This window comes from Panthera tigris, chromosome A3, assembly GCF_018350195.1.
Source record: "Panthera tigris isolate Pti1 chromosome A3, P.tigris_Pti1_mat1.1, whole genome shotgun sequence".
Taxonomy (NCBI): Eukaryota; Metazoa; Chordata; class Mammalia; order Carnivora; family Felidae; genus Panthera; species Panthera tigris.
In genome coordinates, this window is record NC_056662.1 from 28,439,884 (window position 1) to 28,464,188 (window position 24,305).

The following is a 24,305-nucleotide window of genomic DNA, read 5'->3' on the forward strand; positions in this document are numbered from 1 at the left end:
TGCAGAGCCCCTTCCAACTCTGTTCCTTGACCTCAGCACATGGATTAACTGCGCCCCCCCCCCCCCATTGAGGTCCTTAGAACTACCCCACTCACCCAGGGGCCCTGAGGTCTCTGAGCACACCTGGACTAACCTGGGCTTTCCCACTTGGAAACGTTTAGGATGACTATCATGGGGACAGAGAAGCAGCTCCTTCTGGGATCTCTGAGTGCCTAGCTCTGGAGTGAGCTCTGGCAGAGGACAGAGGAAGGAGGAGAAGGAACCTAAGAACTGGAGTGAGATAAAACCTGGGTTACGAAACAAAATCTCCCCACTATTCACTTCCTTGCAATGTCCCCCAAAGGGGTGTGAGAGGCAGAGATCCAGCTGAGGACAAGATGTTGACTTTTTTTAATGGCCTTAATTTGTGTAACAGTTTTACATTTAGAAAAAACTTGGGACAATCATACAGAGTTCCAATATACAGCTGCACACAGTTTCCCATCTTATTGATGTCTTACAGTAGTATGGTACATTTACTATAATTTAATGAACCCATGTTGGTACATTATTATTTAGCAAAGTCCAAAATTTATTTAGATTTTGTCTTGGCTTGGGCTACTATAAGAAAACACCATAAACTGGATGCCTTGTACAACAGGAACTAATTTCTCAGAGTTCTGGGCATGAAAATCTGAGATCAGGGTGCAGGATAATTAGGATTGTGATATGCATTTCCCACAATAGCAAAACAGATGGTTGTGTAGTCTCCTGGTCTGCCCCACCCCCCTCCGATGAACCTGCATAAGGTACAAAGGTGAAAAAAAATGGCAGAAGGGAATGGGCATAAAGCTGAAGAGGTACAGGAGAAACGAGAAGAGAAGAAGCTGGAGGTAAAGTTCAAACTCAATGGGAGTGGGGTTCATGAAGGCACAGAGACCTTCATGGGAATGCGGCCTGGGATACTGTTCCCAAGCATCCAGATATGCAGCCAGAGGAAGAGAGTGAGGATAAACTTACCACGTCACTGAGGACAGTGGGGGTGGGGTGGGGTGACAATGTCCCGGAGGAAGTGATGCCAGCAAATATTCACATTAATGTTGTAAAGATTTCACAGAATCGGAAGTGCCAAGGATGGAGTGTTGGAAGCTGATCCCAAGTGAGAAAGGAGGGAGATAATCCAGACACTTGCTCTCTGTTGTAAACTGTGCTGTCAGAGGAAGGCAGGCCCTCTGCAAATTACTCTTGATAAGTCTTTGCAAACAAATAAAACTCTTCCCTTTTCAACGTTTCTAATGTTTCAAAAGCCCATATACCAAGTGAATAATAGTTTTACTGTTTTTTTATGTCCCGATACATTCATAACTGACTGTTGGAGGGTTTCTGAGATGTTGAAAAAAGTTTCTAAAGGTCACAGAAAAATCATTACTTTTCCCACCAATTACTGGCATCACTTTTCATGGTTTCAGCTGCACCGTCATTGTTTTGGTCTTGCATCACTGTGCAAAGTGAGCACTGTTTCCATTTATTAAGTTCTAGGGAAGTAGTTCAATTCAGGTATGAGCTGTGGGAATGCAGAGTGAGAGAGTGGAATTGATATTTTACATGGGGTGGTTTTTGGAAGGTGCTTTTCATAAAGGGACATATCAGCAGAGCTTGAAAGGGGGAGAGACCGAGCCATGCACATCTGTAGGGGGAAGAAGCACAGAAGGGAGACAATTTGACCTCCATTTCCATAGGATCACTGTGGCGGAACCCAGAGAGTCTGTTAGGGATGCGACAATGGTCCAGGAAGAGATGCTGGTGGCTGGGACCAGGGGGCAGCCCGGGAGCGAGCAGTGTGCAGGTGCTGAGTGGAGCTCCCTGGTGTGCGGGAGGAGGCTTGCCCTCGCTCCTGAGAGCTTTCCAGGAATTTTGCAAGCTAGTTGTTCCACTGTTGGCAGCTTGAAATTGGCCACGTTGGGAGTGTAGACACCACCGAAGTGGACAAGCACTACAAATTGGACTTCTTTTTCCTCCTGAGACGTGGATTGTTGAACATTTACCATCTTGCCACTGCACATAGCTTTATGAAGGCAGAATTGAACACGGGATATGAAGAAGGAAATCAGGGAAGGGTCCAGGTTTCTGGACTGCCAGCACGTGTACATGAGCAACGAGGTCGGGAAGGATGAAGGTGACAGAGGAGGTAGTGTTCCCATCACAGGGAGAGGAAGAGATATTCCTCTGTGGGTTTGAGTAGAAGGACATGTAGGCAAAGAGGGAGGAGAATCCCTTCTCTTCTTCCAACCAGGATGGGATTCATTTGTATTCGAGAGACATTGGAGAACTCACCAAGGCTTAGAAGTCTGAGGGTTGGCAGGAATAACCTGTGAGAACATGGACTTGAGTGTGTACTTCATGACCATGGTCCCCAGGAGAAGGATAAGAGCCTGGTATGCGTACATGTGACTTGTTTCTCACATTCTAGTAGGATATCCATGTGTCAGTCTCCAGAGACATTCTATTGCCCTGCTCAGGACCCGGTATGAAGACCAGCTCTGGGGCATCACGGACTGGGAGAGGAGCAGCAGGAACTGTGGGCAGGTGGGTCTCTGGGGAAGCAGGCATCTGGGGCAGGGTTGTGGAAGCTTCTAGTTGTTCCTTGTCTTAGGCTGGGCCCCTCAGGGAAGGAAGGAGGCAGCAGAAACTGAGGATGGCACGTAGCAGGGGAGGAAGGAAGGAGATGTGGACCCATGTTCACATTTGATTATCTGCTCATCATTCCAGAAATGTTCTCCACGTGTCTCCTATGTCCTCGGTGCTATTTTCCTCCTGGGTCACCTGTAGTGAGAGGACAGGTGGTCCCTGACATGGACTGTGCCTCCTCAGCCTTCCTCCCTAGGTCCTGATCCCCCTTCCCCATTCTCTCCAGTCTGTCCCACAGAGGGTCAGAGCGGGAGCCGTCCTCAGAGCAGCCAGCGGGCACCTGTCAGCATTCCAGGTGTGGACACCTGGTGCCCAGATAATCTAGAGATGGTCTCCACAGGGTTTTCCACCCAGCTGTTGCTCAGTCAGCCCACTTCTCAGAAACCCTAGGCCTCTGTGCACATCCTTTGCCAGCCTTTGACCCTACCCACCTCCTACAGGACCTGAGAGTCCTCCTGGGAGTTTGGAACCTCCCAGAGGGATTCCTGAGGCCCCTTAGGGTATCGAAGGAGTTATTTCACCTGCTCTTTACTCCAAGTGGGCGGTGACCCTGTATGACCTGTGGGCTGCCCCTCTTGCTGATCTGGCTCTTTCTTGGACTGACCTTGCCCTGTCTTCCTTGTCCATAACTCACAGTCAATCCATTACATCCTGTGGACATAGATGACTGAGACAGTGACAAGCAGCAGTAACAGCTTGGGACCCAGGTAGAGAGCCACCAGGAGTGGAGTGGACAGTTCTTGATCTGGAAATGAAGGGACAGGAGGCAGCATCAGAGAGGGATCCAGGAGTCCACTCCCAGGGGCCTCCACTTACTCCATCTGAGGGAACCTGGACCCATCAATGCTCTGAAGCTAATGAATCTCCCTGTGAGATGCTCAAGGCAGAATTCAGAGTTGAAGTACCTCATCTGGCTCACCCCTTCTCTGGCTACCGGGGGTCCTTCCTGAGGGAAGGGATCGAGGCTGTGCATCTTGGTGCAGCAGGGTCGGCAACATAGGCATCCAGCCTTCCAACCCAGACAACCCTAATACCCATTTCCAGTCTTAGCACACAAGCAAGCTTGCTAGTTCAGGCACACTGGAAGCACCAGAAGTAACAGCCCTGGTATGAGCCCCAATGCAAGGCCAAAGACCAAAGTCTAACCCAAGCCAGTCCAGAGGAGGTGATGTTGATTTGTCTCTTCCTGCTTTCCTGGTTCAGGAAAGTCAGGTCAAGACTGACCCCTGGAAATCACACGGTCCAAGAATAGGAGGACTCTGAAAGGTGGAAGACGAAGGCAGACAGTCTAGATGCCGGCAGTCTGGAAGAACACAGCACCAGGTATCCTGGCTCCATGCTACTGAATCCCCAAGCACAGGAGACCCAGGTGTGGCATTCAAACAAAGACTAGTGTCAGCAACCCTAGCTCCCATTTCAAAAAACGGGGAGCAAAATAAACCCCAATCAAGCAGAACAGGGAAAAAAAGAGGAGAAAAATTAATGAAATTGAAAATACGCAAGAGAAAAAATCACTAAAACAAAAGAGAGTTTGTTGAAAAGATTAGTAAAATTGAAACAATTCTTAGTAATTCTGACAATGAAAAAAGGGAAAAATAAATATTTCCAATATCAGGAAAGAAATAGGATATTACTACAGAGCCTACAGACAGCAAAACGATAGCAAGGTAATATGATGAGAACTCTATGGGTAGAAATTGGACAACTCAAGAAAATGGACCAGCTTCCTCAAAGCACAACGTGCCACAAGCATCCAATATGAAATGAAGAATTTGAGTAGCCCTAGCTATCCAGATTCTCTTCATATATATATATATAAGAGTTGTGGAGTCCCATGTGGTTCACAAGAAAGTTCTCCCAAGCATTTAGAGATGAAATAAAACCAAGTTTGTTGCACAAAATAAAGTCTCAGAAGAAATTTTGAGAACTATCCATTCCATTATAACTGATTGTAGGGAGTTACTGTTAATTTTACAAAGTGTGTAATGGTATTGGTTTTGTTGAAAAACGAAAGTCATTAATCACATGACCACACAATTATGGACTCCATTTGCAACTGGATGTGCATCCACGACTGAGTCATTAGTGGCCGCAGTTAGGCAGGACCTCTAGTGTTAAGAGAAGTTGTTCTCCCTTTCTTATCTCTCCTCTCCTAGTTGGTAGGGTCATGGACACTCGGTGACTCAGTGTTGACCCAGCAATGAGGACAGTGTCATGGGGTATGTTAGAAGGAAATGGGCCTTTGAAAGGTCTTCTGGAACAAAGACTCCTGGTAACATGGCTCAAACTCCTCCATATATTATAAGAGCGAGATAAGATATAATTTGGTCATAGAAAGGGGACCTGTAGGTCCTTGGGACAATGCCCAGCTGTTATCTCTAACACGTTTGTCGTATAGGCTGGTGGTCCCTGTCCTCAGGGACTCAGGTTTCTCTTGATTGGTTTAGCCCATCACCTGGACTAAGGGCAGGACATCTTCTCCATCTGTCCCCCATTGCTCCCTGAGTTGGTCCCGTAAACTTCCAAGCTCCCAGGGTGGTTGTAGCAGATCAGAAATGAACTGGAATTGGCATAAAGTAAATGTGCAGTGAGTAATCATGATTATTGCTGGCCTGTTGTCCCAAAGCAGGGGACAAAGGTGGTTTGTGCTGTGAGCACCCATGGTCACCAGGGAGTCTGGTTCAGACTCAACACTCTGTCCTCAGGGTTCCCGTCCAGAATTTCAGAGTGGCAAGTGCAGACCTTTGCTGAGAAGGGGATAGAAGGGTGTAAGAAGGATCGATATGAAGCCCAGGTGAGAACAAACAGAAGGAGGAGGTGGCTGGCCTGGCGTGGTGACATAATTACTGTCAGGTGAAGGTGCAGGAGGCAAGATGCTAGCGACAAGATCATCTCCCTCCCTCTGTTGTTTCCTTCTCTAATGCATGTTTATGTCAAAAGATCTAAAAAGCTATGTACCAAAATCTTAACAGTGGTCACTCTTGGAGCACGAGCTTTGGGGAGGGAAGCTCATATCAAAATTCTACTTTATGTCTGTAGACCTCTAGATTATTCTATAATAGGCATGAATGACTGCTTTTCATATAAAAAAAGAAAAGATAGAATTTAAAGTGCCAGGTCAGTTGGCATCTCGGACTCACCGTGGGTCGTATGGGCTTCCTGGTCCTTCTGGTGGGCAGAGACCACAAGGGTATGGGTTTTGGTGACCTCGGGCTGCCCGTCTTGCTGCACCTGGCAGGTGAAAACCACATCTTCCCTGTGGACGGATAAATTCACCAGGAGCCAGCTCGTCCAGTTAAAGGTCCCATCCTTATTCTCCATGAGGTTCGAGGCCGTCGAGGCCGTTTCTGTTCGGGACACGTGTCCGTTCTCCAACCAGGTCAGCTGTAGGCGCTGGGGGTAGAACTTCTTCACTTGGCAAATGACCTTCACCTGGTCCCTTGTCACGGGTTGCTGGGCAACCTCCAAGGTGGGTGGAACTGAAACAGCACAGAGCAGAAGCTCTGACCTCATGGAACAGACACGTCACCGGGGAGGGGGTCGAGAACTTAGCTCCCCCCACGCAGCAAGGGAATCACCCAGATCAGTGCTAGGCATACAGCTGGTGCTCAAACACTGAGGGTAGGCTTTGCATGTGAGTGAAATCCCTAAGCACAGTGCCCAGTACACAGTAGGTGCTCAAGGTACCTACTGGTAGCTCCTATTAGGGTAATGATGAGTGAAATCGAGCCCCCAGCATGCATTTGGAATCAAATAACTAGCAAAATCCATGAAATCACCAAGCACACAGTGGCTGGATTACAGTAGGTGCTCAATAATTGGAGTGGCTCTGGGAAAGTAAATCGAACTACCTAGCACGGTAGGTGTTCACCCGGAACTGCCGTTAAAACAGGAGGAGGTGACGGTACCCCTGGGTGCCCGGTGGTTGGGAGGGTCTGTCAGGAGGCAGGTTCCAGGGGATGGAAGGCTGGGAGCACGGAGTGGGGGAGGGGCAGGCTGGGAGGCTTGGGGGCCGGAGCTGGGCTTGGGCCGGGGGTGACGGGCATCTACCTCGGAGGGTCTCGGACAAGTTGGCAGTCCCACGAAGAGGAGGGCCCCCCTTCAGGGTCACGTGGGCCACCTCGCAGATGACCTGGGAGCGAACGTCCCCCGGGGCCAGCGGCAGCCTGGCTGTGCTGGAGATGCTGTAGGAAGCGCTGTCTCCCTCTGGGTCCACGGTGGTCTGGGAGGCTGCCAGCTCATTCCCGTTTTTGAACCATTTCAGGGTGACGTTTCTGGGGGAGAAGCCGTGGGACTCGCAGGTGAAGCTCACAGTCTGCTCAGGTGTGGCCCTGGCCGTGGGGCCCGACACCACGGGGGGAGAGGGTTTGGCTACAAGAGGAGCATTTACGAGCAGTAAGCGTGACTCTGGTCATCCTCAGCAACGACAGGTATGTGACACTGTGCAGAACCCTCACATGGATTATGTTTTAGCCCTGCTGATAGTGTTGGGAGGGCGGCGTTGGAGACTGAGTCAGGGGCAGGGCCCGCGTGCAATTCCAGCCTCAGTTCAAAGTCCCCCTTGTCTTCTCTGCCAGGGGACCTCCCACCAATCTGGGCACAGGAAGGACATTTCTGGTGGGTGTCACTCTTGGTCTCCACTGTTCCAAAGTGCCTCCCTGGACACCTTACCGACTTCAGAGGGCGTGTGCAGCCGTCAGTGCAGGGGTGGGGGCAGGGGTGGAGGGGGCCCCCAGGAGAGCCGGAACCAGGTGGCCAGCCGCCCGCAGGCCTGGACGTGGCCAAGCCCAGCGCCCCCGGTGAGAGGGGACCGCAGGCCTTTCTCCTACTCGGGTGGGAGTGAGGGGCACGTGAGGCAAATACAGGCAGTTTTGCTTTGAATTTAACACTGAAAATGCTTCTCCAGGACCAAACTCGGATCTGTCTTTATCCCAAACTTAACTTACACCTGGAGCTCTCCCTTCAGGTATTTGTTAATTTACTCTAGTTTTCAGTCTTTCCACAAACACTCCATAGGGTCTCATCTCCAAACCCTGAGTCTGAGAGGGAGGGAATGAGGGGTTGTTTTTCTGAATCTGCGTTCTTCTCTTGGGTCAGTGTTGGGTTGAACACCAAGATCACGGAGTGCTGAGAAAGCCAAAGATGGTTAATTTTTCAATCGTGAATCAATTTCAAGGACAGAGACACCGGTCTACGGAGCAGGCAGAAGCCCTCTTGTGTCCTGGGAACACACACATCAGTGACTCGAGAGGGAGGGCATTTCAGAAGGTCCTATAGGGGGTCTCCAAATTGTCCCTTATTACCAAACACCTTCTAGAACAGTCGTCAGAGGGCACATATTGCAGATATGTGTATTTGTGAATGTTCAACTTCCTTTCTAAAACTCAGCAAACATTCTGAGGACATAGGTAGGAGGTGTCACATGAGTAAGTCAAGTCATGAAAACACCAGCAGCCCTGACCCCCCTAGAGGGACAAAGCGCTGTGATTGGTTGTATTGAGAGTGTCTCGGGCCCCTGATGTTAGGCTGACTCCCTGACCCTCAGCTCCTTCAGGCCCGTGCCTGCCTTGTGATGGGGTCCGTGGTATGTCCCCAGCATTCGCAGGACAGCCACCGCGTGCCAGGTCCTGTCGTAAGCAACTTACATGCATTCGCTCACTCAGTCCCTGCAGCGGCGCTGTGGGGCTGTGTTGTCATAGACACGCGACGACACCGAGCCCAATGTGGGGATGACTCCTCAGAGGTCCCAGATCCAGGACCTCAGACCTGGTTGGGAGTCCAGGCACTGGTACTGGCTGTGGTGACCAGGCAAGGGACACACCCACTGGGAACTTGCGTGACACCCTCACAATCAGGGTAAAGCCCCGTTTCCTCCCTATGTCTGGGGGTATAGGGAGACTCGGTTGCTACCGTTAAGAGTCAGTTCCTGTATCACGGGAGCATTTTTCGAAAAGACCCCCAGCGAATGACCTACATCGGGCATCTCTTCCAAGCAGGGGTAGCAGAGTCAACAGTGCTGCTGTGCCTCTTCTCCCTGTGATATTTCTGAACGGTTATAACGAAGCACATTCCCCGCCTCCCTGCCCTCGGTGCATTTACCCGCATTGGAAGGGAGGGGAACGTAAGCTTCATGAGAGAAAAGTCCTTGGCTGTTCTGTTCTCTGCTACGTCCACAGCATCCAGAGCCCAGAATGCACACAGCAGGTGCTCAGTAAGTGCTGAGTAAGGAGAACTCTGGCCACATTAAGCGGAGGTCTCTCCAGAGACAGGGGTGAAGTGAGGCCTTGTGACTGGGAAAGTCACTCAGACTTTCAGTCCCTCATCGCTGGAACCAGAAGGCTGGTCAGGATTGGAAAAGGGAAGAGCTGGGAGCCTGCAGACTGAGGTTCCAGATTTTCCCACCGTTTATCAGCCATGGTGTCTTCAGCAAATAGCACAACATCTCCGGGCCTCAACGTCCCTGATCCGTGGAAGGGGCTCATTCAGGGGCACCCGCCAAAGCACCTGATCCTTATCTGTTGCCCAAGCGATGGAGGGCATTCTTATTGACTTGTTGTCACAACCAGGGGAAGGAGCGATACTCACCGCTCACGATGACCTGGGTGCCTGGTCCAGACCTAAACTCCACATCCGGAGCCCGTTTCCTGAACTTCACACAGTAGTAGGTTCCCGTGTCTGCTGGGGTGATGTTACTGATGCGGATGGAAAAGTCCAGGTTGCTTCGCTTTGTGATGTCTGTAACAGTTGTTACTCGGGGGGAGTGGCGGTATCCGACAGAACTGAAGATTAACTCCCGGCCTGGCCCTGTGCCCCTGAACCACTCGACCTTCCCAATGGGGAGCAGGGAGGTCAGGGTGCAGCGCAGAGTGGCTGTCTCTCCGGCGGCCACAGACACCGACTTCTCGGGCTGGATCACCTGCAGTTCCGCCTCACCTGCCACACCTGGGGGGAGAACAAAACAGCTATTTAGCATCCTTGTGCGATCCTGTCCGTCCGCGCAAGTATTTATCCACAACAGCTTTCACTGAGTGCACACCTTGAGCCCAGCCCGCTGCGTGTACACGGCATGTAGCCCTCGCGACGAGCCTGTCACACGAGACCCTGTTACAGACGAGGAAAGCAAAACACAGAGAGATTCAGTGATGTGGCACACGGCAGGCGGACGGCCCCAGCCCTCTCTGAAAGCGTCGTGCTTCGCCAAATGATCCTGCTTGTCTGTGTTCTGGCCCCTTGGGGTGTTACGCTTTCTGGTCTCTTGCATTCGGTGGGGCCGTGAGACTTCTTTAGACCATTGTGTGTGAGCGGAAGTGATGGATGTAGTTTCTGGGCTGTGGGTTTAGCTTCTGGAACCTCTCTGGATCAACTTCCCTCCTTCACTAGCACGTGCACATGCTGGGGTCTGTTCTAGCAGCCTGGATAACTGAGTGGCAGTGATGGGCAGAGCTTTCAACACACACAAACGTGAAGTTAAATGAGAAGTAAAATATTCTTTCAAAAATCTGTGGGTTTTTTTCTTATATCATAATCATATTATTTTATTTTTTTTAATATAGTTTGTTCCAGTTGGGCTTAATACAACACCCAGTGCTCATCCCAACAAGTGCCCTCCTCAATGCCCATCCCCCACTTTCCCCTCTCCCCCATCCCCCCATCCACCCTCAATTTGTTCTCTGTAGTTAAGAGTCTCTTATGAGTTGTCTCCCTCCCTCTCTGTTTATAACTATTTTTCCCCCCTCCCTTCCCCCATGGTCTTCTGTTAAGTTTCTCAAGATCCACATATGAGTGAAAATATGTGATATCTGTCCTTCTCTGACTGACTTATTTCACTCAGCATAATACCTTCCAATTCTATCCACGTTGCTGCAAATGGCCAGATTTCATTTTCTCATTGCCAAGTAGTATTACATTGTATGTAGAAGCCACATCTTCTTTATCCATTCATCAGTTGATGGACATTTAGGCTCTTTCCATACTTTGGCTATTGTTGAAAATGCTGCTATAAACATTGGGGTACCTGTGCTCCTATGCATCAGCACTCCTGTATCCCTTGGGTAAATACAATCCCTGTATGCTGGGTCATAGGGTAGTTCTATTTTTAATTTTTTGAGGAACCTTCATACTGTTTTCCAGAGCGGCTGCACCAGTTTGCATTCCCACCAACAGTGCAAGAGGGTTCCCGTTTCTTCACATCCTCGCCAGCATCTGTTGTTTCCTGATTTGTTCATTTTAGCCACTCTGACCGGTGTGGGGTGGTATCTCAGTGTGGCTTTGATTTGTATTTCCCTGATGATGAGTGACATTGAGCATCTTTTCATGTATCTTTTGGCCATCTGGATGTCTTCTTTGGAAAAGTGTCTATTCATGTCTTCTGCCCATTTCTTCACTGGATTATTTGTTTTTTGGGTGTGGAGTTTGTTGAGTTCTTTATACATTTTGGATACTAGCCCTTTATCTAATATGTCATTTGCAAATATCTTCTCCCATTCTGTCGGTTGCTTTTAGTTTTATGATTGTTTCCTTTGCAGTGCAGAAGCTTTTTATCTTGATGAGGTCCCAATAGTTCATTTTTGCTTTAAACTCTCTTGCCTTTGGAGATGTGTTGAATAAGAAATTGCTGCGGCTGAGGTCAAAGAGGTTGTTGCCTGCTTTCTCCTCTAGGGTTTTGATGGTTTCCTGTCTCACATTCAGGGCTTTCATCCATTTTGAGTTTATTTTTGTGCATGGTGTAACAAAGTGGTCTAGTTTCCTTCTTCTGCATGTTGCTGTCCAGTTCTCCCAACACCATTTGTTAAAGAGACTGTCTTTCTTCATTGGATGCTCTTTCCTGCTTTGTCAAAGATTAGTTGGGCGTACATTTGTGGTCCAGTTCTGGGTTCTCTATTCTATTCCATTTGTCTATGTGTCTGTTTTTGTGCCAATACCGTACTGTCTTGATGATTACAGCTTTGTAGTAGAGGCTAAAGTCTGGGAGTGTGTTGCCTCCCGCTTTGGTTTTCTTCTTCAATATTACTTTTGCTATTTGGGGTCTTTTGCAGTTCGATACAAATTGTAGGATTGTTTGTTCTAGCTTAGAGAAGAATGCCAGTGCAATTTTGATTGGGATTGCATTGAATGTGTAGATTGCTTTGGGTAGTATTAACATTTTAACAATATTTATTCTTCCAATCCATGAGCACAAAATGCTTTTCCATTACTTTGTGTCTTCTTCAATTTCCTTCATAAGATTTCTACAGTTTTCAGCATACAGATCTTTTACATCTTTGGTTAGGTTTATTCCTAGGTGTTTTATGGTTCTTGGTGAAATTGTAAATGGGATCAGTTTCTGTATTTCTCTTTCTGTTGCTTCATTATTGGTGTATAAAAATGCAGCCAATTTCTGTACATTGATTTTGTACCCTGTGACTTTGCTGAATCATAATCATATTATTTTAGTTTCTGAATGCTATTACAACAAATTATTTTTTTAGGTTTTTAATGTTTATTTTTGAGAGAGAGACAGAGTGCAAGCAGGGGAGGGGCAGAGAGCGAGGGAGACACAGAATCTGAAGCAGGCTTCAGGCTCTGAGCTGTCAGCACAGAGTCCAACGTGGGGCTCAAACTCACAAACCGTGAAATCATGACCTGAGCCGAAGTTGGATGTTTAACCTACTGAACCACCAAAGTGCTCCATAACGAATTATTTAAAACTTAATGGCAAAACCTACAGAAGTTTATTATCTTACAATTCTTGAGGTCAGAAGTCCAGAATTGGTGTTGCTGAGTTAAAATCAAGGGTCAGCTGAGCTGCATTTCTTCTGGAGTTAGGGTTTTTGTCTTTCCAAATTCTAGAAGCTGCCCACAATCCTTTTCTCACGGTTTCACATCTTCCAGTCACTCCAAATTCTTGCCTGTCTTGTCACCTGTCCTTCTTTAATTTTGACTTCCCTACCTCATTCTTATAAGGACTCTTGTGAATATATTTGGGCCACTTTGATAATCTCAGATAATCTCCCCATTTAATAGTCTCCAGTTAATCACTTCTGCAAAATCTTTTTTGGCATATAAAACTATTCACTGGTCTAGGTGTTATAAAACGGGCTTCTTTGTGGGGGACATTGTTCTGTCTACCACATATGTATCCCCAGACTATTACAGAAACCAGTTACTATAAAAAAACTTCTGTATGAGCCATTGCTACACAGGCTGAAAAGCAGGCAATTTACTGGAATCTGGAAGAAGGAGTTTTCAAGCAGTGAACTGGTGAAACAGTTTGTGAAATAAAACTAGAAATCAACAACAGAACAAGAAATAGTATATTCTCAAATTTATAGCAATAAAAGAACTCATTCTTAAAAAAAGCAAAAATTAAGCAAAAAGGAATCACAAGGGAATTTAGAGAACACCTTGAGATGAATGAAAATGGAAACACAACTTGCCCAAACCTACAATCTGCAGTGAAAGCAGCTCTAAAGGGAAATTTATGGCTGTAATGCCTACATTTAAAGAGAGGAAAGATCACAATTCAGTTAACAACTATGGACCTTGAGAAGTCAGAAAAAGAAGAGGAAAAATAAACCTGAAGGTAGCAGAATGAAGGAAATAAAAAACACTAGTGTAGAGATAAATAAAATGCAAATAGGAAAACAACACAGAGGAACACTGGACTGTTTGTGGGAATGCAAACTGGTGCAGCCGTCATGGCAAACAGTATGGAGGTTCCTCAAAAAATTAAACATAGAGGGGCGCCTGGGCAGCTCAGTTGGTTGAGTGTCCAACTTCGGCTCAGGTCATGACCTCACAGTTCGTGAGTTCGAGCCCCGTGTCGGGCTCTGCGCTGACAGCTCGGAGCCTGGAGCCTGCTTCAGATTCTGTGTCTCCCTCTCTCTGCCCCTCCCCTGGCTCAAGCTCACTCTCTCTCTCGAAAACAAACATTAAAAATAAAAAAAAATTAAACATAGAACTACCCTATGAGCCAGCAGTTGCACTACTATATATTTGTCCAAAGGATACAAAAATGCTGATTTGAAGGGGCACATGAACTCCAATGTTTATAGCAGCGCTATCAACAATAGCCAAATTATGGAAAGAGCCCAAATGTCCATCAACTGAGGAATGGATAAAGAAGATGTAGTATGTATATACAATGGAATACTATGCAGCCAGAAAAAGCAAGAAATCTTGCCATTTGGAACAACGTGGATGGAACTAGAGGATATAATGCCAAGCTGAATAAGTCAGACAAAGACAGATACCAAATGAGTGCACTCATATGTGGAATTTGAGAAACTCAACAGATGAACATAGGGGAAGGAAAGGAAAAATGAGATAAAAACAGGGAGGCAAACCACAAGACACTCTTAAATACAGAGAACAAACCGAGGGTGGCTGTAGGGGAGGTGGTTGGCGAGATGGGCTCAATGAGTGATGGACAGTAAGGAGGTAACTTTTTGGGATGAGCATTGGGTGTCATATGTAAGAGATGAATCCCTGGGTTCTCCTCCTGAAGCCAAGACTGCACTAGATGTTCACTAACTTGAATTTAAAGAAAATCTTGGAAAAAAAAAAAAAACCCATCAACACTAAAAACTCAAGTGCATTTCTATAAGCGAGTGGTGACCAATTCAAAAGGGATTAGAGAATAATTCCACTTACACTAACATCAAATAGTATAAAATGCTTCGGAGTAAAGTCTCACATGGGGATGAAAGACTTGTACACCAAAACGTGTAAAATGTTTTTGCTGAAAGAAATGAAGGAAGACATAAATAAATGGAAAAACTTCCTCTGTTCGTGCATTGGAAGACTTCATATTGTTAAGATGTCAATACTACCTAAAGCGATCCACAGATTCAATACAATTGTTATCAAAACCCCCGTGGCATTTTTTTTTTTTTTTGCAGAAATGGAAAAGCCCATTCTAGAACTCATATGCAATCTCAAGGGACCCAAGATCACCAAACAATCCTGGAAAAGAGTGTAGTTGGAAACCTCACATTTCTTGATTTGAAAACCTACTACATAGTATATTAATTAGAGTACTATAGTACTGAAAAGAATAGAGGGATAGAGCAATGAAATAGAATAGAAAGCCTAAAAATAAACCCTCACATATATGGTCAAAAGATTTTCAACAAGAGTGCCAAGACCATTCAATGGGGGAAAGAGTAATCTTTCCAACATGAGACGCTGGGAAAACTGGATATCCACATGCAAACAAAGGAGTTGAACCCTCACCTTACTCTATATAGATAAACAAGCTCAAATTGGGTAAAGGGACCTAAATATAAGAGCTAAATCAATAAAATTCAGAGACAAAACTGTAGGCAGAATTTATGATGTTGGGTTTGGAAATGATTTCTTTAATTTTTTAATTTAATTTTTTAATGTTTATTTATTTTTGAGAAAGAGAGAGAGAGAGCCAGAGCCTGAGCAGGGGAGGGGCAGAGAGCGAGGGAGACACAGAATCTGAAGCAGGCTCCAGGCTCTGAGCTGTCAGCACAGAACCTGACAGGGCTCGAACTCACAGACCACGAGGTCATGACCTGAGCTGAAGTCAGATGCTTAACCGACTGAGCCACGTAGGCAATATGACAATGATTTCTTGGATAGAAACCAAAAGCGCACATAACAAAATAAAAATATATATGACTTGGACTTCGTCAAAATTAAAAACTTTTGTGTGGGGGCTCTTGGGTAGCTAATCAGTTATGTGTCTGATTCTAGCTCAGGAAATGATCCCATGATTCATGAATTCAAGCCCCACATAGGGTTCTGTGCTGGCTATGTGGAGCCTGCTTGAGATTGTCTTTCTGTCCCTCTCTCTCTGTCCCTACCCTGCTCCTATGCTCTCTCTCTTAAAATAAATACTTAAACTTAAAAAAAAAAAAAAAAAACTTTTGTGCAGCAAAGGACAATATCAAAAGTGAAACAGAACTCAGAATGGGAGAAAATATTTGCAAAGCATGTGTCTCAGAAAGGATTAATAGCCAGCATATATAAAGAACTATAATTCAACAACTAAATAATGAACAGCCCAATTAAAAAAAGGACTTAGGACTAGAATAGGCATTTCTTCAAAGAAGATATTCAAATGGTGAGTAAGCACATGAAAAGATGTTGAACGTCACTAGTCATTAGAAAAATGAAAATCCAAACCACAATGAGATACCCCTTCATCCCTGAGAATGGCTTTTATCAAGCACAACAAAGCAAAACCAAAATACAAGAAAATAAAAATCAGAAAATAAGGATTGAGTAAGCTGTAGAAATTGAAACTCTTGTACATGGTTGGTAGGAATATAAAATGGTGCAGCCACTGTGGAAACAGTGGTTTTTTTCATGAAAATTTAAATATAGAATTACCATATGATCCAAATATTCCAATCTTGGGTAAATACCCACCAAATTACAGGTATGTAATCAGACATTTGTACATCCATGTTCATAATAGCATTATTCATAATAACTGAAAGGAAGGAGAAAAAACTCATTTTTTTTTAAGTTTATTTATTTTGAGAAAGACAGAGAAATCACCAGTGGGGTGGGGGGCAGAGAGAGAGACACACACAGAATCCTAAAACAGAATCCTAATCCACACTGTCAGCACAGTGCCTGTCATGGACCTCGAACCTACAAAACCATGAGATCATGACCTGAGCCGAAACCAAGAGTCAGACACTTAACTGACTGAGCCACTCTGGTGCCCCAGAAAAAGAACTCATTTCTATCCATAGATGAGTGCATACACAAAATGTTGATAGATATATACAATGGAATTATATTCAGTCTTAATAGTCTGATATGTACTATGATATGGATGAACTTAAATGTCATTCTACGTGATATATGCCACATACAAAAGGACACATAAATGATTCCACTTACATGAAGCACCTAGAAGAGACAGATTCATAGATACAAAAAAGTATCTATAAGTATAAGAACAGAGGTTACCAGTGGCTGTGGGGGAAGACGGAATGGAGAATTCTTGTTTAATGGATGCAAAGTGTCTGCTTCGGTTGTTGAAAAAGTTCCTGAAACGCACAGTGGTGCTGACTTCCCAACTTTGTGAATGTATGTGAGGCCGCTGGCTTGTACCCTTAAAAATGGTGAGAGGGTAGATTTTATGTGATGTGTAGTTTAGCATAATTAGAAATATGGCTTCAAAGAAGGTGATCGCGCCATGTAGAGCCTTTGAGTTGGACTAAATGGCCCGAGGACAAAGAAAATTGTTCCAGGGACTGGTAGATTTGAGAAACATGTCCTTGAAGGAGGACATAGCACCATGGGAACACCTAAACAAAAGAAATAGTAGTCTGCAAATTTTTCCATGTTCTGAAAAGAGTTGTGGGAGGTGGCCTATGTCGGGACATTGAGTTATACATTGAAGGGACACAGTCATTTTGGGGGCATTCATTTCACTTCAAGTGCAAGACTTTACAGTTGGATTTCACTGCCTAAGTGACTAGCCAATCTCTCGAGACATAGAGAAATACAAAATATTTCCTTCCTTTTGAAGTGTCCTAAAAACTAGGCAGGCATATAAATCAGAGGAGAGGGCTACTGGAAACCACACATACATACATCCTGTGTTCTTTTCTTTTTTATTTTTATTTTTTTATTTTTTATTTTTTTTTAAATTTTTTTTTTCAACGTTTTTTATTTTATTTTTTTGGGACAGAGAGAGACAGAGCATGAACGGGGGAGGGGCAGAGAGAGAGGGAGACACAGAATCGGAAACAGGCTCCAGGCTCCGAGCCATCAGCCCAGAGCCTGACGCGGGGCTCGAACTCACGGACCGCGAGATCGTGACCTGGCTGAAGTCGGACGCTTAACCGACTGCGCCACCCAGGCGCCCCAATCCTGTGTTCTTTTCTATTTCTTAGCTACTCAGGGAGAAAAGTTGTGGTTCGCTCGTACAGAGTGTGAGCTGGTAAAAGCCTGCGCTTAGCACAATTTGAAACCAACCATGCCTCCTAAGGAGGGTGCATGCTATCACAGGCAAGTCTTGGGTGTGCCAAGAGCATCAGGTGGTTTGATCTGTAAGTCTGGAGAGGAAAGTTGGGGTCAGGAAGCCGAACTGCTAAGACAAATGGGAAGAAATAGGCATGCATCTTGGGGAAGGAAATGGAAGGAACAGGGGAGGGAGGAGGTGAGAGGGATTAGAGGGTCAAGAGGAGCCAGGGAGAGGTGTAAACTCTGCCATCTGTGTATCTGTAATCCTCATATTTCCATGTCTGGCCCAGGCCTTGCCCTTGAACTCTGGATTTGTATGTCTGACCAGCCACTCACCACTTTACTTCGATAGAGGTAAACTTCTCACAGTTAACTCGTCCCAAACTGAACTCAGTTTCCAACACGTCCTTGTACATCTCAGCTGAGGCACCTTTATTCTCCCAGACGCTCAGGTCCAAACCCTCGGGAGCCTCTCTTTCCATCCCAAATCCTGTGTATCAGGAGATCCTGTGGCCTCTCCTTCTGCATGCACCCACAATCTGACCTCTTTCCCCTTTCTGTCCTGGCTGCAGTCCTGGTGCACACCATATGTCCTTGTTTGTACGAATGCAGGAAGCTCTTGAATGCTCTAGTTCCTTCTATGTATGCCCTGTGGTAGTCTAATCTCAACCAAATCCTAGAATAAGTTAAAACTCATGTCGCATCATGCCACTTGTGTCTTCAAAACTTTGCAATGGCAACCGTTTCACTCAGAGTAAAAGCCCAAATCCTTGAACAGAGCGGGAGGGTCAGGGCATGTGCACATGCTGTTCCCATGCTGTTCAGGAAGGCTTTTCTTCCAGAAGATCACATGGCCCACACCCCCACCTTCTCATAATCTTGCTCAAATCTCCCTTCTCAGTGATGCCCACCCAGGCTGCCTCTTTAAATACATCCCACCCTAAAGAGTCTCTCATTATCTTAGCCAGCTGCACTATCATGTTTTTTTCCTCACACTCACCACTTTCTAATATACTGTTATTTACTTATTTGGTATGTCTATTGTTTCCTGTCCTTTCTTCCGCTACAATATAACTGCGTCGAGGGCAGCTACTTTTCTTTTAATAACCAGTATGCCTTAAATTCATAGCAGCTTCTGACACCTAGTAAGTAGTTGTCTAGTAAATATTTGTTCAATGTGCAAGTTTCTCAGTGCGACCCCTGTCTGAGACATGAAGTCCATTTTCAGTGGAGAATTTCTCAGGAAATTATGAGAAACTGAGTTTCTAACGAAGATGACGTGGGGGAAACAGTCACTTGCATATGCCCAGTAAGAAGAAGAGCCTGAGAGAAGGAAACTACAAACGCTCTTCCTTACACTGCAACCCCCCGCCCCCCCCCTGCCCCGCCTTCCCTACACCCACTGGCAGATCTGCAGAAATCTCATGGGATTGATGTGGGGCCATAGGGTTTGAGAAGAGCAATGGTTAGACCCATGAGATCTAGAATCAGACTGCCTGAGTTCAAACCATAGCCCTACCGCAATCCCTATCAAAATAACACCAGCAGTCTTCACAGAGCTAGAACAAACAATCCTAAAATTTGGATGGAACCAGGAATGACCCCAAATAGCCAAAGCAATCCTGAAAAAGAAAACCAAAGCTGGAGGCATCACAACCTCAGATTTCAAGATGTATTACAAAGCTGTAATCATCAAGACAGTATGGTACTGGCACAAAAACAGACAGACCAATGGAACAGAATAGAGAACCCAGAAATGGACCCACAAACGTATGACCAGCTAATCTTTGATAAAGCAGGAAAGAATATGCAATGGAATACAGTCACTTCAGCAAATGGTGCTGGGAAAACTGGACGGCAACATGCAGAAAAATGAACCTGGACCACTTTCTTACAACCATTCACAAAAATTAACTCAAAGTGGATGAAAGACCTGAATGTAAGACAGGAAGCCCTCAAAATCCCAGAGGAGAAAACAAGCAAAAACCTCTTTGACCTCGTCCACAGCAACTTCTTACTCAATACATCTCCAGAGGCAAGGGAAACAAAAGCAAAAATGAACTATGGGACCTCATCAAAATAAAAAGTTTCTGCACAGTGAAGGAAACAATCAGCAAAACTAAAAGGAAACCGACGGAATGGGAGAAGATATTTGCAAATGACATATCAAGTAAAGGGTTAGTATCCAAAATCTATAAAGAACTTATCAAACTCAACACCCAAAAAAACCCCCAAATAATCCAGTGAAGAAATGGGCAAAAGACATGAATAGACACTTCTCCAAAGAAGACATCCAGATGGCAAACAGACACATGAAAAAATCCTCCACATCACTCCTCATCAGGGAAATACAAATCAAAACCACAATGAGATACCACCTTACACCTGTCAGAATGGCTAACATTAACAACTCAGGCAACAACAGATGTTGGCGAGGATGCGGAGAAAGAGGACCTCTTTTGCACTTCTGGTGGGAATGCAAACTGGTGCAGCCACTCTGGAAAACAGTATGGAGGTTCCTCAAAAAACTAAAAATAGAACAACCCTACGACCCAGCAATTGCACTACTAGGCATTTATCCACGGGATACAGGTGTGCTGTTTCGAAGGGATACATGCACCCCAATTTATAACAGCACTATCAACAATAGCCAAAGTATGGAAAGAGCCCAAATGTCCATCAGCAGATGAATGGATAAAGAAGATATCATATTACATATACATACATACAATAGAGTATTACTCGGCAATCAAAAAGAATGAAATCTTGCCATATGCAGCTATGTGGATGGAACTAGAGAGTACAATGCTAAGCGAAACTAGTTAGAGAAAGACGTCACTCATGAGGAATTTAAGATACAAAACGGATGAACATAAGGGAAGGGAAGCAAAAACAATATAAAAACAGGGAGGAGGACAAAACATAAGAGACTCATAAATAGAGAACAAACATAAGGGTGCTGGAGGGATTGAGGGATGGCGGATGGGCTAAATGGGTAAGGGGACATTAAGGAATCTACTCCTGAAATCATTGTTGCACTATATGCTAACTAACTTGGATGTAAATTTAAAAATTAAAAAAGAAAACAACTGTAGCCCTACCATTCACTACTGAGTGACCTTGGATTTTCTGTGCTTCCTTTTTCTTATCTGTAAGCCAGGGGGACGAAAACGTTTACCTTGCGTGCAAAGTTCACAGGACATAACAGACACAAGCGTTTCTAAGTGTGTGTGGAACATGGTGAGTGCTCAGGAAATTGGAAAGTGATTACGCATGAGATTTCCTGAGGCCTGGAGGCATCAGCTGACACTAGATGGTTGGGATCAGGATATAATTACAGGTGCAGATCATACAGGCAGGATCCTCTGTATCTTGGACCCCCTCTTTTCCTCCCCACTCCGGTCCAGCATGGAGGACCTCCAAGGTAGTAATGCACAAAGTTCTACTCCTTCTACCCAGAGAGAAGTTTGCTTGTCTTAAGAGCTTGGTGGATGGTGAGCAGTACTTTAGAGAAGTAGAAAAAGTGGGTGAGGAGCTGAGAGGGAACCAAACATCTGTTCACTGTGCATTTCACGTAGAGTGGACGTGGCGTGAGGAAATCGATAAGAAAGCGTTTTCAGATATCCCATACCCACGTGTGCACCCTTCCTCATGCCCAAACATGTACACACACACACATACACAAGTGCATTCCCAAGTATACATGAAGTGTGGCCCAGCATGCTAGCATACAGATCACTTTGAGGATTCCATGAAATTGTCATACATGTTAAAAGCCGAGTAAAAGATTTGGCGCATAGGAATCACCCAACACATCGTTAACCAAAGTTTGGGAGGACACACAGCAGAACTGGAACTCTGGAGACCTCGGAGTGTGCTAAGTGATGCCTCTTCTTCTGTTTCCCTCTCTGTATTTTCTGATGTTTGTTTAGTTAGCCTCCACCGAGAAGCCAAGCAGCATAACACGGTGAAAAGAATGAACTGTGGAGCGGGATGGCCTGGACGTGAATCCCGGCAGATGCACTGACTTAGGTAGCTGACATTGGGCCATTAACTCTCTCTGCCTGAGTTTCTCCATCTGCCAATCGGGAGTACAGTCCTAGCTATCAGGCAGGGGTGTTGTGAGAATTAGATCATTTAATACTTACAGACTTGTCCTTGTGACAGATTGAAGCCTCCACTGTCTAGATGCCTCTGGTAACAAGCTGTAGGTGATGGATGCATAGAGGAAATGCTCAGATCCCCGACTTCCTGCTCTCAGATGACACCCAGTCCTTGATCTTCTGTGGCAGCCCTGGGTAGCACACCTGTGCTTACCTGGAGGCCCTTCATGTCCAGGGACATGGGTGAGGTTGAAGGGGTAGGGAAAGGGGATTGTACCCAAGGCAATGCTTACCTATAACTCCCAACAGCAGAGCCAGCAGCAGGTAAGGAGGAGAGTGGGGCCGGGAGGCAGGGTCCGGCATTGTGGAGGCCTGGGGACTCTGCAGTGTGCAAATGTGTGTGCTGGGGAGAATTGGCCTCTGTTCTGTAGAAAGGAAACCCTGCCTCCTTCCATGATTAAGAGGAAGTGCCTATGATGGGGTGACGTGGCTGTGAGGCAGCAGTCTGCTTCTAGATTGTGAAATAGAAGTCAGGCAGAAAAGGCTTCACTTGGTGAGGGGTCCTCTTCTCTTTTTCAGAGAGAGTGGAGAAGCCCCGTAGAAATAATGCTTCCCTTCTGCATGGGGCCTCTGCCCCCCCCTCCAGTGGGCCCTCCCCTCATCTTGAGGCCCCAAATTGGGTGTAAAGATTACTGAAGTCAAATGGATCAATGTTTTCTTTTATAAATTGTGCTTTTCACATCTTATCTTAAAATGCCTCTTTTTAAAAAGAATTTTTTTAATGTTTTGATTTTTGAGACAGAGACAGATCGCAAGTGGGGGAGGAGCAGAGAGAGAGGGAGACACAGAATCCAAAGCAGGCTCCAGGCTCTGAGCTGTCAGCACAGAGCCTGACACGGGGCTCGAACTCACAGACTGTGAGATCATGACCTGAGCTGAAGTCGGACGCTCAACCGACTGAGCCACCCAGGCGCCCCAAAATGCCTCTTTTTAAAAAAAAAAAAAAAATTTAATGTTTATTTATTTTTGAGAGAGAGAGATAGAGTGGGAGCAGGGGAGGAGCAGTGAGAGAGGGAGACAGAATCTGAAGCAGGCTTCAGGCTCTGAGCTGTCAGCATGGAGCCCGACGCGAGGCTCAAACTCGCGAACTACAGAGATCCCGACCTGAGCCAAAGTCGGACGTTTAACTGACTGAGCCACCCAGGCACCCTTTAAAATGCCTGTTCTAATCCAAGATCATTAACATTTAGGTTTGGGTTTTTTCCTACAGTTTCTTATAGAATTTTTACAGTCTTAGGCTTTAAATGTATGTCTATGATCCACCCGATCATATTAATTTGTCTTAGTATTTTTGTGTATATTCTACAGTAATGTTTGTATAAGTTAATATATTTTTAGATAATACCAAATTTTGTGTATGTTATAAGGAGACGGTCTTGATTCTCCTTCTCCACCTCCTCTTCCGTGTTCTTCCCCTTCTTCTCCTGCTCCTTCTCCTTCTCATTTTTTTTTCTTTGTCCTCCTCGTCCTCCTCATCCTTGTCCTTGTCCTTGTCCTCCTCCCCCTCCTCCTCCCCCTCCTTCTTCTCCTCGTCCTCCTCCTCCTTTTTCTTCCTCTTCTTTCCTTCCTCTTCTTTTAACATGAATATTGTTTCAACACCATTTGTTGAAAAGACTATCCTTTCCACATTGAATTGCTTTGGCACTTTTGACAAAACTCACTTGGCCAAAAATGTATTATTTATGGGTCTAATTCTTTTGTTTTTCATGCCAGGGAAAATTTTATTTTTTAATATTTAAACAAAGTATTATTAAACTGACATACAGTGCTCTATTAGTTTTAGGTGCACAACATAGTAATTAATTTGACGATTCTGTGCATCTTGCAACACTCACCATGGTAAATGTGGTCACCATCTGTCACCATACAATGTTATTCCAATACTGTTGACTGTATTTCCCTGTGCTATATGTTCATCCCTGTGACTTATAGGGCAGGGTAGTTTTTTTTTTCCAAAGTTTTATTTAAATTTTTGTTAGTTAACATACAGTGCAAGATTGGTTTCAGGAGTAGAATTCAGTGATTCATTAATTACATTTAACCCCCAGTGCTCATCAGAACAAGTGTCTTCCTTAATACCCAAAACCCATCTAGCTCACCCCAACCTACCTTCCTTCATCAACCCTGAGTTTGTTCTCTGTCATTAGGAGTTTCTCATGGCTTCATCCTCTCTCTTTTTCTTTGTTCTCTCCTCCCATATATGTTCATCAGTTTTGTTTTTTAAATTTCACATATGAGTGAAATCATGTGATATTTGTCTTTCTCCGACTGACTTCTTTTGCCTAGCGTAATATACCTAGTTCCAGCCATGTCATTGTAAATGGCAAGATTTCATCCTTTTTGATGACTGGGTAATATTCCTTTGTGTATGTATGTATGTATGTGTGGCATATATATGCTGCATCTTTTATGCTTGTATTTTTCATTTATTATATCAAGTATTTTGAAATTGATATTGAAGGATTTATTTTATTTTTTTTTCAATATATGAAATTTATTGTCAAATTGGTTTCCATACAACACCCAGTGCTCATCCCAACA

At 45.1% G+C, this 24,305-nt stretch overlaps 1 protein-coding gene across 10 annotated transcripts in view; it reads right to left on the minus strand.

Moving 5' to 3' along the window:
• Window positions 1-550: 550 nt before the first annotated feature.
• LOC102955164 (signal-regulatory protein beta-1-like) overlaps window positions 551-24,305 on the minus strand; it is a 52,976-nt gene continuing 29,221 nt past the window's right edge. For 2 of the 10 annotated variants that reach the window (XM_042980747.1, XM_042980755.1), the window contains exons 2-6: window positions 9,253-9,609; window positions 6,718-7,038; window positions 5,808-6,146; window positions 3,302-3,412; window positions 551-2,802 (exon numbers count right to left, since the gene is read on the minus strand). In XM_042980747.1, coding sequence (XP_042836681.1) covers window positions 3,312-3,412; window positions 5,808-6,146; window positions 6,718-7,038; window positions 9,253-9,609 — 1,118 coding nt within the window. In that variant the 3' untranslated portion in view covers window positions 551-2,802; window positions 3,302-3,311. Of the gene's footprint in view, window positions 2,803-3,271; window positions 3,413-5,772; window positions 6,147-6,717; window positions 7,039-9,252; window positions 9,610-21,749; window positions 21,807-21,997; window positions 22,139-24,305 lie in introns of those variants that run through there. The other 8 variants (XM_042980749.1, XM_042980753.1, XM_042980750.1 and 5 more) reach the window with 7 other exon arrangements.